The sequence below is a fragment of the Ranitomeya variabilis genome, chromosome 8, assembly GCF_051348905.1.
Source record: "Ranitomeya variabilis isolate aRanVar5 chromosome 8, aRanVar5.hap1, whole genome shotgun sequence".
Lineage (NCBI taxonomy): Eukaryota > Metazoa > Chordata > Amphibia > Anura > Dendrobatidae > Ranitomeya > Ranitomeya variabilis.
The window spans coordinates 205,229,795-205,247,755 of record NC_135239.1 but is presented as its reverse complement, the minus strand read 5'-3'; the positions used below and the strand labels follow the sequence as shown (position 1 = coordinate 205,247,755).

At 45.1% G+C, this 17,961-nt stretch overlaps 1 protein-coding gene across 1 annotated transcript in view; it reads right to left on the bottom strand.

Annotated features, from left to right (window-relative positions):
* QARS1 (glutaminyl-tRNA synthetase 1) overlaps positions 1–17,961 on the bottom strand; it is a 49,614-nt gene that overhangs the window by 11,683 nt on the left and 19,970 nt on the right. Inside the window, exons 8-14 of the mRNA XM_077276462.1 lie at positions 9,572–9,643; positions 8,110–8,195; positions 3,107–3,193; positions 2,933–3,032; positions 1,433–1,511; positions 343–451; positions 30–160 (exon numbers count right to left, since the gene is read on the bottom strand). Coding sequence (XP_077132577.1) covers positions 30–160; positions 343–451; positions 1,433–1,511; positions 2,933–3,032; positions 3,107–3,193; positions 8,110–8,195; positions 9,572–9,643 — 664 coding nt within the window. The remainder of the gene's footprint in view (positions 1–29; positions 161–342; positions 452–1,432; positions 1,512–2,932; positions 3,033–3,106; positions 3,194–8,109; positions 8,196–9,571; positions 9,644–17,961) is intronic.

Genomic DNA, 17,961 nt, shown 5'->3' with positions numbered 1-17,961 from the left:
CGGTGTTGTGTGTAACTCTGGGGCATTACCACTTGTCTCCGGTGCGGTGGTGTGGGGTGTACTTTATCCGATAAGCCACTGGATCCATCTTCCCGTCCTCCATCACCAGCTTCATCCTAAGTGTGACTTCTCCTTCGGCAAACTTTCCCTTTTTCATTCCCTGGGATCACAAAATATTATACACTATTGGCTGAAGCAAAACACTTGCAATATTTATTTAATTTCTAAAGGTTTTATTTTCTATTCTTTAAGGGACGGTGTCATCAGAGACGACCCAAGCTGTAATCTCCTGAGAAACGTAGCGGTAAATGGTCGGCCATGGGGAAAAAAAAACCACCTCACCTCAAAAAGCAGCAGTGACTCCTCAACTGGTCGATCTCTCCAGGGTGAAGGAGGTGGATTGTGCCCTTTAATTTCATCCACTTTTTGGTGGCAGGCATAGGCGTGACCCCTTTTATTAAACAAATAAATACAGATCACCAACTAATCTATGTAGAACATTTGGGCAGTACTACGATTTATACAAGGAGTAAATGTAAAGAACGCTTCAGACAACCGATGAGACCTTCATGTAAAGTGATTATGGCGACCTCACAGTGAAGGCCACTACAGTCAGACTCAAGTGGCTGATAACAGGGAACACTGGATTTTCCTTATCTTTTATGCATGAAGCTTACTTCGTCTTAGGGTACCGTTACACTAAACGATTTACCAACGATCACGACCAGCGATACGAGTCGTTGTGTGGTCGCTGGGGAGCTGTCACACAGACAGCTCTCCAGCGACCAACGATGCCGAAGTCCCCGGGTAACCAGGGTAAACATCGGGTTACTAAGCGCAGGGCCGCGCTTAGTAACCCGATGTTTACCCTGGTTACCATCGTAAATTTAAAAAAAAACAAACAGTACATACTCACATTCCGGTGTCCGTCAGGTCCCTGGCCGTCTGCTTCCCGCACTGACTGAGTGCCGGCCGTAAAGTAAAAGCAGAGCACAGCGGTGACGTCACCGCTGTGCCCTGCTTTCCGGCCGGCACTCACAGTCAGTGCGGGAAGCAGACGGCGAGGGACCTGACGGACACCGGAATGTGAGTATGTACTGTTTGTTTTTTTTTTACATTTACGATGGTAACCAGGGTAAACATCGGGTTACTAAGCGCGGCCCTGCGCTTAGTAACCCGATGTTTACCCTGGTTACAAGCGAACGCATCGCTGGATCGGTGTCACACACCGTCGCGATGACAGCGGGAGATCCAGCGATGAAAGAAAGTTCCAAACGATCTGCTACGACGTACGATTCTCAGCGGGGTCCCTGATCGCTGCTGCGTGTCAGACACAGCGATATCGTATGGATATCGCTGGAACGTCACGGATCGTACCGTCGTAGCAACCAAAGTGCCACTGTGTGACGGTACCCTTACTCTCCGTATTCACCTTTTAATGAGCTCCACCGCCCACTCGTACAGTTGGTCAAAGTTATCGGAGGCGTGCGTCACCGTGTACGGCTGGTATCCTGCAACAGGAAAAAAAGATTAACAAATCCTACAAGTCTGACCCTCCCCTGCGTTATCCTGAAAGACGTGGTCAGGCCTGAAGCCTTCTGACATCAGGGATAAATCACTCCAATTATCCACCAATCTGCACCAAGAGCAGCTCTTCTATGTATTCCCCAAATATCCAGAAGACTGACTGCACCAATCACAATACACAGTGATATCCAGGACGGCCCCCGAGGAATCCGGAGATGATGCAAACCAGCATACACAAGGCAAGTCCTGAGCGAGTCCGCCCAGTACTGTATCAACCCTTTATTTATCAAAGTCCTAAATCACCTTTTTTTTTTTCTTATAGCAACTATGATTTAACAGTCTTTTTTTAACCTTTTACATACAACTTTTATTATTAGGATTCTTTCAATTTTACTTAAAATTATTTATTTCATACATTAAATATGTATAATCTCATGTGAACAGAGAGTCTATAAAAACTATCTGTACTGGTGCGGGTGGTGCTTTTTATTGCATTGTATTTTCTCTTTATTTCATATTCCTCTGTCGTTTTTTACATAACACCCCCCCCTCACGATCATAAAACAAAAAGCCTTTTTTTTTTTTCTTTTCAGTTTTCCCACTGTAAGTGGAGCAGCCATCGGAGTCACCAGGGGGGGGGGGGGGGGGGATCCCCTTTTGATATCAGTCAGTGTCCGATCCAATCCAGCAGCTCTGCCGTGCCAGGGGCGCTGCCTGCATTACAGCAAATCTATGCACTACAAGGTGCTCATGAGCGCTATGTAGGTGGCAGATAACTTTGTGCACCCCACCTGCTTGTGCTACATTACAGCAGCTATTAACACCTGCCTTCCATTTAACAATACCCCGGGATTAAAGCCCAGGACCATCCATCAGAAATGTACACAGGTTCCATATGCCTCACAAACAAAAAGTTCATTTTAATCAATAGATCGTTGAATAATAACACGGTCAGACACAGCTATTACACAGTGCACATTTATAAGAATCTCGGCACAGGAACATTTTATTTAAAAACATCCTATTGTGGAACTTTTTTTATCATTCCAAGATCTACTGATTATAATGAAATTTTGAGCTGAGGAAAACCCCTTTAACTAGGCAAATTAAAGGCTCTACTGTTTACCTGCAGCCAACCAGAGCGCTGAGCTACTCATGCACAGACAGAGTTGCTGAACTCCGTGATTGGCTGCAGCGCTGTTGATGTAATGTCAGTGCTACAGCCTACAAATGAATTGAGATTAGTGATTGAGGAAAAGCTTTTTTTTTCCCCTTTTACAACAAACGGAGTTGCAGGCGAGAGCCCTCTGAAAGTAGACAACCCCTTTAACCATCTGGTACACAGCACCACCATGTGTAAGATAGAGGTACTCCAGCCATGAGCAGTGATTATAGACTTACATACCCAGCCATTCCACCATGTCTCTGATGCCAGTAAAATACTTCTCTTCCTCTTTTTCAGGGTTGGTGTCATCATAGCGCAGAAAACATATGCCACCATTTGCCTGTGTGTATATATATAACTAAGAATGAGATATACGGAGCAGCCCCAGGCGGGCGCCGGGGCAGGATGGCTCACCTTTGCATATCCAAAGTTGAAATTGATGGCCTTGGCGTGACCAATGTGCAAAATGCCGTTTGGCTCAGGAGGAAATCTTGTTCTCACCTATAAAAAAAAACAATTCAGGTCACACCTTTGTGATCTCTACAATTTACACAAAACACAAAGACATTAAGCTCCTGGAGAGTACAGAGACCTCACCGAACAGTCTGGTGAAGATCTTTAAAGGAAAGGTGCCGCATTTTATTTTTTGTATTAAAAATGATTGTTTATATAAACAATTATTTTTAATACAAATTTACATTTTTTAACTTTAACATTTTTTTTATTATTAATTTTTTTTTCAGCCACTGGGCGCCACCATTTTGCTTTGCAGGAGTGTAAGTGTAGCTGCGCGACACTTAGACTCTGCATTTACGGCAGCCCAGGGCATAGAGATCTGCGGTCGGGAGCCGACTCTATACCTACCATTATAAGCTGCTCCCTGCTCTGGTCTGGCCACGCCCCCTAAGCCGTCCACAGCACGGCAGAGGCAGGAGACCAGCGCCATCTTCCTGGAGCTCACACTGCATCTGTGAGCTCCAGGCCAGCTTCCCAGGATGATCGCAGGAGCCCTGCAGTCATAGGAGGAGGAGGAGACCATGGACGGGAGGGAGAAGCACTCAGCAGGCAGCCGTGAGTATCAGTGGGGAGGGGGAGAGGGAATCTAATCCTCTCATTTGTGGTGCTGACTCTGAGCAGTTATCTCCTCCCATGTATGTTACTGAGCTGTGTATCTACTCCTCTCCTGTGTGATACTGTCTGCTTAGCCATCCATCTAATCATCTCCTGTGTGATACTAACTGAGCTGTGTACCTAATCCTCTACTGTGTGCTGAGCCATGCATCTAATCCTATACTGTGTGATACTATGCTGAGCCATGCATCTAATCCTATACTGTGTGATACTATGCTGAGCCATGCATCTAATCCTATACTGTGTGATACTATGCTGAGCCATGCATCTAATCCTATACTGTGTGATACTTTGCTGAGCTGTGTACCTAATCCTATCCTGTGTGATACTGTGTGCTGAGCCATGCATCTAATCCTATACTGTGTGATACTATGCTGAGCCGTGTATCTAATCCTATCCTGTGTGATACTGTCTGCTGCGCCGTGTATCTAATCCTATCCTGTGTGATACTGTGTGCTGAGCCATGCATCTAATCCTATACTGTGTGATACTATGCTGAGCCGTGTATCTAATCCTATACTGTGTGATACTATGCTGAGCCATGCATCTAATCCTATACTGTGTGATACTATGCTGAGCCATGCATCTAATCCTATACTGTGTGATACTTTGCTGAGCTGTGTACCTAATCCTATCCTGTGTGATACGGTGTGCTGAGCCATGCATCTAATCCTATACTGTGTGATACTATGCTGAGCCATGCATCTAATCCTATACTGTGATACTATGCTGAGCCGTGTATCTAATCCTATACTGTGTGATACTATGCTGAGCCATGCATCTAATCCTATACTGTGTGATACTATGCTGAGCCATGCATCTAATCCTATACTGTGTGATACTATGCTGAGCCATGCATCTAATCCTATACTGTGTGATACTTTGCTGAGCTGTGTACCTAATCCTATACTGTTTGATACTGTGTGCTGAGCCATGCATCTAATCCTATACTGTGATACTATGCTGAGCCGTGCATCTAATCCTCTCCTGTGTGATACTAACTGAGCCGTGTATCTAATCCTATCCTGTATGATACTGTCTGCTGCGCCGTGTATCTAATCCTCTCCTGTGTGATACTATGTTGAGCCGTGCATCTAATCCTATACTGTGTGATACTGTGTGCTGAGCCATGCATCTAATCCTATCCTGTGTGATACTATGTTGAGCCGTGTATCTAATCCTATCCTGTATGATACTGTTTGCTGAGCCGTGTATCTAATCCTGTCCTGTGTGATACTGACTGCTGAGCTGTGTATCTAATCCTCTCCTGTGTGATACTGTGCTGAGCCGTGTATCTAATCCTATACTGTGTGATACTGTATGCTGACCTGTGTATCTAATCCTATACTGTGCTGACCTGTGTATCTAATCCTCCTGTGGAATACTGACTGCTGAGCCGTGTATCTAATCTGCTCCTGTGTGATACTGACTGCTGAGCTGTGTATCTAATCCTCTCCTGTGTGATACTCTCTGCTGAGCCGTGTATCTTATCCTATCCTGTGTGATACTATGCTGAGCCGTGTATCTAATCCTATCCTGTATGATACTGGCTGCTGAGCCGTGTATCTAATCCTATCCTGTGTGATACTGTCTGGTGAACAGTGTATCTAATCCTCTCCTATGCATTCCTTTCCCCCCTGCATGTCTTTCCCCATTGCACACACAACTCTATGCGTGCGATAACAGGAGCTGCAGGGGTCATGCTGTATTATGGCATTATGTGAGATCTATATGACGGTATTATGTGATCTGTATGGTGGTATTATGCTTGATCAGAATTGTGAGAATTATATGGTGGTATTGTGTGTGATCTATATGGCGGTATTATGTGAGATCTACACTCACCGGCCACTTTATTAGTTACACCATGCTAGTAACGGGTTGGACCCCCTTTTGCCTTCAGAACTGCCTCAATTCTTCGTGGCATAGATTCAACAAGGTGCTGGAAGCATTCCTCAGAGATTTTGGTCCATATTGACATGATGGCATCACACAGTTGCCGCAGATTTGTCGGCTGCACATCCCAAAGATGCTTCATACAAGGCAGGATGGATCCATGCTTTCATGTTGTTTACGCCAAATTCTGACCCTACCATCCGAATGTCGCAGCAGAAATCGAGACTCATCAGACCAAGCAACGTTTTTCCAATCTTCTACTGTGCAATTTCGATGAGCTTGTACAAATTGTAGCCTCAGTTTCCTGTTCTTAGCTGAAAGGAGTGGTACCCGGTGTGGTCTTCTGCTGCTGTAGCCCATCTGCCTCAAAGTTCGACGCACTGTGCGTTCAGAGATGCTCTTAGGCCTACCTTGGTTGTAACGGGTGGCGATTTGAGTCACTGTTGCCTTTCTATCAGCTCGAATCAGTCTGCCCATTCTCCTCTGACCTCTGGCATCAACAAGGCATTTCCGCCCACAGAACTGCCGCTCACTGGATTTTTTTTCTTTTTCGGACCATTCTCTGTAAACCCTAGAGATGGTTGTGCGTGAAAATCCCAGTAGATCAGCAGTTTCTGAAATACTCAGACCAGCCCTTCTGGCACCAACAACCATGCCACGTTCAAAGGCACTCAAATCACCTTTCTTCCCCATACTGATGCTCGGTTTGAACTGCAGGAGATTGTCTTGACCATGTCTACATGCCTAAATGCACTGAGTTGCCGCCATGTGATTGGCTGATTAGAAATTAAGTGTTAACAAGAAGTTGGACAGGTGTACCTAATAAAGTGGCCAGTGAGTGTATATGGTGGCATTGTGAGAAGTATGTGGCGGTATTGTGTGATCTATATGGCGGTATGTGTGATCTATATGGTGGTATTATGTGAACTGTATGACAGTATTGTGTGATCTATTTGATAGTATTGTGTGTGATCTATATGGCGGTATTATGTGAGATCTATATGGTGGCATTGTGAGAAGTATGTGGCGGTATTGTGTGATCTATATGGCGGTATGTGTGATCTATGGTGGTATTATGTGAACTGTATGACAGTATTGTGTGATCTATTTGATAGTATTGTGTGTGATCTATATGGCGGTATTATGTGTGAGCTATATGGCAGTATTATGTGAGAACACTATGGCAGTATTATCTTCAGAAAGCGGACCCATTCTATGGTGGTTCTGGCTGAGCACCTGCTCGCGGGTCTGGGGTAATAGAGGGGGCAGCATGACCTCCAGTTAGGTGCAGTCAGGGCTGGTGAGGCAGCTTTAGAGAGGGGTCTCATTTTTATCGTTACTATATGGCTACATTTCCCCCCAGCGTCACCCCAGACTGCGCCTGTCGTCTCACTTTCACACATCGCCAAGACAGGATCTGAGGAGCCCGACGTACCAACGCATGCTGTGAAAGAAATGCCCGACGTGGGCAGCGGAAGCAGTCTTACAACGCTTCCGCTGCCCCATTGCAAGGTCTGGGTAGGAGGGGGCGGAGTTTCGGCCGTGCATGCGCGGTCAAAAATGGTGGGACTCGACAAACAAAAAAAGTTACATGTAACGTTTTTTGTGGCGGCGGTCGCACGACGGTTGCGACGTGTGGCAATACATCGCAATGCGTCGGTAATGTTAGTCTATGGGGAAAAAACGCATCCTGCAGACAACTTTGCAGGATGCGTTTTTTCTCCTAAACGACGCATTGCGACGTATTGCAAACAACGCTAGTGTGAAAGTAGCCTAAGGCTGCAGTCACACTAGCAGTATTTGGTCAGTATTTTACCTCAGTAGTTGTAAGCCAAAACCAGGAGTGGCTGATAAATGCAGAAGTGGTGCAGATGTTTCTGTTATACTTTTCCTCTCATTGTCCCACTCCTGGTTTTGGCTTACAGATACTGAGGTAAAATACTGACCAAATACTGATAGTGTGACGGCAGCCTTACTCTGCAGTCACCAACAAAATGGCTGCTCACTGGGTTCCTGAATATCATCCGCTCTCATCCCTTAGCAGACACCCAGAAGGGGAGGAGAGGAGACATCACACACGTCAGCAGACTCCACCCATAATTACTGCAGTGCTGTAATGTGAGCTTGTTGTACACGAGGTTTTTCTGAAATTTCAGCAGCTGCTCCCCCTAGTGTTTAAAAGTGGAAATTCCAAAACTTTTAAAATTATTTTTCATATTTTACTAAATTATAAACAAATGATAATATTTTTTAAGAAAATGTAAACATTAATTCTTTACATTTTTACAATTGCTGTAAAAAAATTTTTGTTGATGGCACCTTCCCTTTAAAAATGAAGTCTCCCTCTATTCCACCACTTAAGTGTTAATTACATGGGTCTTTTTTTTTACCTGCCCCCCGGTGATCTCCAGGTGTTTCTTCAGCAAATCCATAGTTTTTGGTGTTACAACGTATCCTTCAGTCTTGTAATTTTCACCTAAATAAAAGGACAAACTGCTTTACCAATTGCAAGTTATCGTCCGGCACATACACCAAGGGTAACATTGAACCAAATGATTACTGTTGACTCTTGAGTTTAAAGGGAACCTGTCACCTGAATTTGGCGGGTCCTTTTTTGGGTCATATGGGCGGTGTTTTCGGGTCTTTTATTAACCCCTTTCTTTCCCGCTGGCCGCACGCTGGTTGCGAAATTGACTTGACGTTGATTCGCTTTCCTCCCTAGTTAACGCGTGCGCAAAGCAATCTTGCCTTGCGCACGCGCAGTATGCTTTGCCCAACTGCGGGCAAAGCCGAAAACCATTAGTGCGCATGCGCCGGCGCACTATGTCCCGGAAGTATTTCACTGTGTTCCGGGACATAGTGCGCCGGCGCATGCGCACTATTGGTTTTCGGCTTTGCCCGCAGTTGGGCAAAGCTTACTGCGCGTGCGCAAGGCAAGATTGCTTTGCGCACGCGTTAACTAGGGAGGAAAGCGAATCAACGTCAAGTCAATTTCGCGACCAGCGGGAAAGAAAGGGGTTAATAAAAGACCCCAAAACACCGCCCATATGACCCCAAAAAAGGACCCACTAAATTCAGGTGACAGGTTCCCTTTAAGGCCAGATTCAGACAACCATTTTTCAAAGATGAAGAATGTAACGGATATAATATATGTGGCAGGTCACCTAGTAATGCTCTTTAGTGGACTGAGTTTCGAAGAAAAAAAAAATAGAAAAATAACAGTTATTGATCCACGTCACAGAGCAAAGTCGCCTACACAATTCACTGGACCCATGACAAAAACCAGACTGCACACAGATGCCATCTGAGCTTCATCCTTCTGCGTTTTACTGTACAATGGGTAAGAAAAGCGGAGAAATTATTTTTTTTGCAGTTAAGATAAATAGATGCCTTAGCGATAATAAAAATGGAGACATGGACCGAAAAAGGATAAATATACTCAGCACACTGGTGAAAACACACTGACAGTGGAGGGGACTCTGACGCCCCTCGATACAGATTAGACTAGTGTCAGCTGAACCTGCCGATAACAACGGGTGTCTATGGGACTGAGAGACAGCAGAGCTCAGTGTCATTCTTACGGGGGACATTCATGCCCACGATTGGGTAGACGGGGCATCAGGTCTCAGATCTCTGGGAGTCTCATTGAAATGACTGGGATTTGAATGGGAATAGAGGGAGCTGCAACATCAGACACCTGATGGACAGAATGGGGCAGATTTTTTTTGGGGAAAAAAAAAAAAAAACAGACATTTTTTGTAACCCTGAACAATAATCATTTCTCATCTATGAAACTTAACACTTTACAAATGCAGCACAGCTTGTCCAGATTTGTATCTGCAGAAAACCTACCAGGTTTGTGAAATTTCAAGGCCTCTCCTCTGAGTTGCTCCATCAGAGATGCAGATTCTAGCTTTGCCTCACCTGCAAAATTAGGAAAATCTATTATATGGAACCAACATAACTGCGGCACAGATCTAAGAATCGGATGCATTGATCTGCACGAGCTGCAGTTCCTCTGCTGCCCATCGGCCGGCGCTGCTGCGCCTCCTTCCCGTACTATATGTACATTGTCTTATAGGAGACTTCCAGGAAATCCCGGCTAATGTAAATCCCGGTTTTCTAGGAATCCTGGAGTTATGCGGATGCCGTCATCACTGCGGCTCGGACATACGCACATGACTTCTGGGCACAGCACAGCACAAGACTTCACTGCTATTTTAATCATTACATAAAGTCCAATTAGGAAGATTACTTTACACAACGGAGGATTAGACCCGAGCATAAAGCAAGTGGAAACCTAGAAGACCTGCAATGCATGCTTGCCTTTGTAGTGCGCACTGTGTAAACAAACCAGCAGTTTCGTCTACGCCGCCGCTCGTGCCGCCACGCTCCTTAGGTTCCAATAACAGAAGCCATTTTGGTGGTTATGAAAGGTTTTCTTCTCTTTATCCCATAATTCGCCTTTGTAGTAAAGACCAGAGAACTACATGGAAAATTAGCCGGTGGGACTGAGCCGTTATTATCCGGACGATCGGCCGTCGGCTTATGAAAACACGGGTTTTCCTCGAAAATGGAGAGTCTGACAGGCCGTCATTGCCCCCTCCCCCGTCTGCTCATTACTGGTATTGGCACAATGACACACACACGAGAGAAAAATAACAGCCGTACAATCCGGGGCCTGTGCGCTCTGCGGACCCCTAGATTACCTGATATATACACGTCGTATCAATGGGACCAGGTGCCGGATTTTCAAATAGTCTGGACTAATGGGAAAGAAGGACTTGGAGACATGCTGGGGATTTGGATGTCAGAACGACCCGTTATGGCTCTAGCTCGTCATGTTCAGCCAATTAGCAGCATGCACTCATTGTTTTACCCCTTAGCTGCCCACTGGAGAAGTCACTGAGCAGAGAACCCCTTCAACAAATATATTTATGTACACTGTCTAGCCATAGCGCAATAATAATATTCAACCACTAGGGGGAGCTGCGTATGACCTCGGCATGCAGTGAGCTCCCCCTAGTGGTGGCTGCAGGTAACCATTATTCCAGTTTGTCCTGGAAAGATTGAGACATTATCCAAAGGAGAAATCATCGATACGAGATCAGCGGGGGTCCGACGCCCAGAACCCCCAGAGAGTAGTAGAATGCTACAGCCATAACTATGTGATCTACGAGGTGAAAGACAGACATGTACACTGCTCAGTGACCACTGAAGAATAAAGACAATCCCCTTTTAAAAAGTAGCTGCCAGCCGGTGATTGACAGCCAGGAGATACGCGTAAGTACCTGACAAATGTGAACACAGCCTTACAGCAGTGACAGCATGGTCATAGATAACACAAGCCACTCAGGAAATGCAAAATACGTTCATTTATCTGTATATATTTAGGAATAGCGCATCACTGCGTGCGGTCAGTGAATTTCCACTTACATTCAGATAATAGTTCTCACAGAAGTCTCTTACTGGGACACATCTCTCCCTCGCTGATGAATTGCAACAAATCAGGATAAGAAAAAACAAAGTCCCCTTTATGAGCGCATGTTTGCATGCAAAAGTAAACACATGCATTAGAATGAGCGTGCATGCAAAAATAAGCGTGCATAAATGCGTGAGCGTGCATGAAAAAGTACACATATGTGCAAGAATGAGCATGCATGCAGTCTGGGGATCATTGATATCTCATGACACGTTGCCATCAGTCCATAACAGCAGTTTCTGTAAGTGGTGAACCAACGGGCTGTCAAGGCATGCTGGGAGTTGTAGTTTTGTAATTGCTGGACGTCCACAACTGCAACCTAAAAGTCAATAGGATCCATGAATAATCTGCCATATGGAGGAATGGATCGGACCTTTGGCATTGTAAGATTGTGCTAGACGGAAACCACCGGACTGAAAAAGTTAAACCCCATCACCACCTTAGTTGTAAGAGACGATGCCCAAATTTGTAGCGTGGCCGCTTAGTGCGCAGTATGTCTGCAGGAAGGACTGGTAGCATCCTGTGTGTGAGGCACAGATTGCAGAGATTTCATCCTACAGAGCTGCGTGTGTTTCCCCACAATCTGCAGATTCTCAGAAATGACACGATGTTTGGGTTTTGGCTGAGACTTTCCAAGAAAATGAACAGGGCTGTATAGAGAGCCGCTCTCAGCCGGTGTCAGCCCTCCCTGCCACTCGCCGGGGCTCAATCATCTCCTTTCTTGATGTTCCTGAAAGACAGGCTGGCAAAACACACAAAAGAAAACGGCCGCCGGACCGACAGGCTCACTGCCGCCACTGGAGGGATCACACGATCCCACCCCTCAGATCCCACCAAAAGTGGTGGTCACTTCATGGACAGCTTCGCAGCCAGATCTAATGCTCCGCTGTGTGTAGAGACATTATTCTTTCTAAACCGCTGAATTTTGCAAATGAAGTGAGGTGGTGTGGCAATTTATCTACTTTCCAAAATTCTACAAGGGAACAAGATTTTATCTGGAAACTGTCAATTATACAATTCCCTAAAGAAAAAAAAATAGTTGCAAAAAAATGGAAAAAAAAAGCAGAATGGGCAGAATATTCGGCTGTATAGCAGCCTTTATAGTGGGGTCTAAAGCAGGGGGGGGGGGTCTCCTACTCTGATGGCCATATCAACTGTTATAGCACTTGTAAAGGGGGTGCAGTTCATACAGGTATGATGGGGTTTTATTTGCTCAACTACTAGCACAAATCATAAAAATAAAGAACATGACTGCAACCGTGAACATTTGGTTTTCTTTATATTGTGAAGCAAATAACTAATAGAGCAAAATAACTGAAAACTACAGTGTGCATAACTATTCACCCCCCTAAAGTCAGTACTTTTTGCCCATTCATCAAGGCAAAACTGCTCCAGCTCCTTCAAGTTAGATGGTTTCCTCTGTTGAGCAGAAATCTTCACGTCTGACCACAGATTCTCCATTGGATTAAGTTCTGGGCTTCGGCTAGGCCACTCCAAAACATTTACACGTTTCTCCTTAAAGGGAACCAGTCACCCCGAAAATCGAAGGTGAGCTAAGCCCACCGGCATCAGGGGCTTATCTACAGCATTGTGTAATGCATTCTGTAATGCTGTAGATAAGCCCCCGATGTATCCTGAAAGATGAGAAAAACAGGTTATATTATACTCACCTGGGCGGGCGGTCCGATCCGATGGGCGTCACGGTCCGGCTTCTCCCATCTTCATAGGATGACGTCCTCTGTCTTCACACTGCGGCACCGGCGTACTTTATCTCCCTGTTGAGGGCAGAGCAATGCAGTGCGCAGGTGCTGGGCCTCTCTGACCTTTCCCGGCACCTGCGCACTGCAGTACTTTGCTCTAACCTCAACAGGGAGATAAAGTACGCCTGCGCCGAAGCCGCAGTGTGAAGACAAGAAGAGGACGTCATCATAAGAAGATGGGAGGGCCCGGACCGCGACACCCATTGGACCGGACCGCAGCGGGACCGCCCCTGGGTGAGTATAATCTAACCTCTTTTTCTCATCTTTCAGAATACATCGGGGGCTTATCTACAGCATTACAGAATGCTTTACAGAATGCTGTAATTAAGCCCGAGATGCCGGTGGGCTTAGCTCACCTTCAATTTTGGGGGTGACAGGTTCCCTTTATACCACTCGTATGTCGCTTTAGCAGTATGCTTTGTGTCATTTAGTCTTGTTGGATGGTGAACAACCGTCCCAGTCTTAAATCACTGACAGATTTTTGCTAAAGAATATCCCTGTACGTCGCACCATGCATCTTCCCCTTGACTCTGTCCATTTTCCCTGCCTCTGCTGCAGATAAGCATCCCCAGAGCATGACGCTATCACCACGTTTCACTGTGGGGATTGTGATCATCGGAGATTTGGATTTTTATATACCGTATTTTTCGGAATATAAGACGCACTTTTCCCCAAAAAAAATTGTGAGGAAAATGGGGCGTGCGTCTTATATTCGGAACGCAGGCTTACTGGCATTGTGGCGGCGACAGAGGTGCGGGCATGATGTGGCACGGTGAGCTGTATGGCGTGAGCAGTTCCCATCCATATTTGAGGTGAATCCGCGGCCCGTTATTGATGGAGAGCAGCAGCGCTGGTGAGTTACGGTATTTTCCGGTGGCGGCGGCCATCTTGCTGAGGCCGCGCGTGCGCAGATTCACTACTCTGCGTCCCAGGGCTTCAAGAAAATGGCCGCGGGAGGCCGCGCGTGCACAGATGGAGATCGCGGTGGCCATTTTCCTGAAGCCCTGGGACGCAGAGTAGTGAATCTGCGCACGCGCTGCCTCAGCAAGATGGCCGCCGCCACCGGAAAATACCGTAACTCACCAGCGCTGCTGCTCTCCCATCAATACCGGGCCGCGGATTCACCTCAAATATGGATGGGACCTGCTCACGCCATACAGCTCACCGTGCCACATCATGCCCGCACCTCTGTCGCCGCCACAATGCCGGTAAGCCCGCTGCCACCAGGAAAACCACCCAGCTCTGCTGCTCTCCACTACTGCTGTGGCGTCACCTCAAATGTGGAAGGGACCCTGGCCGCTGCCACCTGAGGAAGTGACCGCACGTCTGCCACCGCCACAGCAACCTCCCCATGGACACCAGGCCATGGCGTCGCCCACCTAAGCAGGATGGGACCCTGCTCAGGTGCACGCCGTTCCGCCCACCGCACCTCAGCATCACCTCACCTCTGCCACCACCATGCCTCCTGTGACCCTGCTCTGCCACTGCCTCCCCTCAGGTAAGAGATCTTAAATTCGGACAATAAGACGGACCCCCATCTTATAAAAAATCTTTTTTTCTGCATTTTTCACCCCAAATTTGGGGTGCGTCTTATAGTACGGTGCGTCTTATAGTCCGAAAAATACGGTATATATTTTTAAATAACCCAACACTGACTTGCACTTCTCAACTTTGTCCCTGACATGTTGGGAGATCGCCTTGGTCTTTGCGGCGGCGTCCGGAGATTGCCTTGGTCTTCGCGGCGGCGTCCGGAGATCGCCCTGGTCTGGAGATCGCCCTGGTCTTCGCGGCGGCGTCCGGAGATCGCCTTGGTCTCCGTGGCGGCGTCCGGAGATCGCCTTGGTCTTCGCGGCGTTTGGTTATTGGAGCCTCTTGTTAATGGTGTTGCTGCCTTTGTGGCCTTTTAGAGAAGGTAAAGTGTATAAACTGACCGACATGTGACACTTAGATTGCACACAGGGAACGTCCTGTTACTAAGCACGTGACTTATGATGAGAATTGCTTGCGCCCAAAAATTTTAGGGGTTTCATAGCAGAAGGGGTGAATATATATATATATGCACATGCCAATTTTTAGTATTTTGATCCAATAATTTTAATTTATGCCTATATTTTTCTCACTGCACCAACTGAAACCATTTAGGGATGATGCATCACACACAAACCGGATTACAAAAATATTTAAACACAGGTTGTAATGTAACAAAATAAGACACAAAGTCAAGGAGGTGAATACTTTCACAAGCCACTGTATATTTGTGGCGCCATGATGCCACACCAGCCGGCTAGTTCCCAATATGTGCCAGTTGTCACAAGTCCAATAAAACATCACCAACTTGAGGCATCAGAAAATCATCATCGTCTGCACCCACTCAATACACCGAACTCTAATTTTGGGTGACGCAGTCCATGCACCTCCGCGCAAACCACAGCACATTGATGTGTAAGCTGCTGAGGATCTGCCACATGGCACCAACCAGCCAAGTACTAGGAGGGGACACACTGGGGGTATCTGTCCGGGCAATGCCTAGATTGCCCCCTCCTGTACACACACTGGGGGTATCTGTCCGGGCGATGCCTAGATTGCCCCCTCCTGTACAGACACAATCCTAGATACTCCCATCATCCTGTTATTCTCCAGCGCTCCACCAGCTTGTGACTGTATAAAAGCCGCTGCGGACTCTCTACTCTAATCTGCCAGGACAATTAAACAAGTGTCGGCTGCCATCAATGCCGCCGCCATCATGTTATTACACGTCTCTCTTTATCCAAGTCTTGTTCATAAACTTACAAGTCTTAAAAAAAAAAAAAAGGAAAAAAAAAAAAACAGACTATCAATAATGCAGTGTTTGCCCTGCGAGCAGGGAAACCTCCCAACTGGCAGAAGGCAGCGTCTTAATGTCACCTTCCAGCACCTCGGGAGAAAATCGTCAGACTCCTTGCAGCCCACAGAGGCCCCTTGGAAATTGGGCCATCTTGTTAACAGCCGCCTCTAATTGCTAGATAAACAATCCTGGTATAAAGGAGCCCAGAGAAACAGGAGTGCGGGGATTAACCCTCTCCCTCAACATCACCGAAGCAAAAGTGGAATAATAAAAAATAAATCAGCGCATTAATGTGCCTTTAATCTGGCAGGGCGAGACAGGTAGCGCATTATTGGGTGGTCATAGAAAAGCAGATCGCAGTTCTGCGATGTTCCAGATTATCAGATTCTATATTATTTAATGTCCGAATACTGGAATTAACTCATCATGGCCCTGCCGAGAATCCCCCATCCATGATTAGCTCTTGTCAGATTATGACTAGGTCCTCTATGGGGGCACAAAACCTGCCATAAAGGGTAAATACCCGTAGCTTCTGGCTTCAAAATACCATGTAGATAAATGGACAGGATTTCACAATTATCATCTACGCACTGCAGAAATTTTCAACAGAACTTCACTGTATACGAATTCAATGGACCAATATCTGCCCGTAAAGAGCCCTAATCAATAATTAAGAATTTGTTGCTTGCAATGATGGGGACACTGCAGCAAAGGCTAAAAATCACAGGGGGCTTTCCAAGAAAACTGTGAATTCAGCTTGTAGCAACATTTGGCCTTTCTTGGGGGACAAGAGAATGGATCATCAGTCTTCATACTCAACTGAAAAGACAACATTGTGGGGTCACGTTATATCAGCAATCAAAGAGGTTTACAGAGGCCAAATACTCACCAATCAATATGAGACTATCATACGTACCATAAATACTATAATACTACTCCCCATGTACAAGAAAATAACTACTATAATACTGCCCCCTATGTGCAAGAATATAACTACTATAATACTGGCCCCTATGTACAAGAATATAACTACTATAATACTGCCCCCTATGTGCAAGAATATAACTACTATAATACTGGCCCCTATGTACAAGAATATAACTACTATAATACTGCCCCCTATGTGCAAGAATATAACTACTATAATACTGCTCCTATGTACAAGAATATAACTACTATAATACTGCTCCTATGTACAAGAATATAATTACTATAATACTGCCCCTATGTACAAGAATATAACTATTATAATACTGCTCCTATGTACAAGAATATAACTATTATAATACTGCTCCTATGTACAAGAATATAACGACTATAATACTGCCCCTATGTACAAGAATATAACTACTATAATACTGCCCCTATGTACAAGAATATAACTATTATAATACTGCTCCTATGTACAAGAATATAACTACTATAATACTGCTCCTATGTACAAGAATATAACTACTATAATACTGCTCCTATGTACAAGAATATAACTACTATAATACTGCTCCTATATACAAGAATATAACTACTATAATACTGCCCCTATGTACAAGAATATAACTACTATAATACTGCCCCTATGTACAAGAATATAACTACTATAATACTGCCCCTATGTACAAGAATATAACTACTATAATACTGCCCCTATGTACAAGAATATAACTACTATAATACTGCCCCCTATGTACAAGAATATAACTACTATAATACTGCCCCTATGTACAGGAATATAACTACTATAATACTGCTCCTATGTACAAGAATATAACTACTATAATACTGCTCCTATGTACAGGAATATAACTACTATAATACTGCTCCTATGTACAAGAATATAACTACTATAATACTGCCCCTATGTACAGGAATATAACTACTATAATACTGCTCCTATGTACAAGAATATAACTACTATAATACTGCCCCTATATACAAGAATATAACTACTATAATACTGCTCCTATGTACAAGAATATAACTACTATAATACTGCTTCTATGTACAAGAATATAACTACTATAATACTGCCCCCTATGTACAGGAATATAACTACTATAATACTGCCCCTATATACAAGAATATAACTACTATAATACTGCTCCTGTGTACAATAATATAACTACTATAATACTGCCCCTATGTACAGGAATATAACTACTATAATACTGCCCCTATA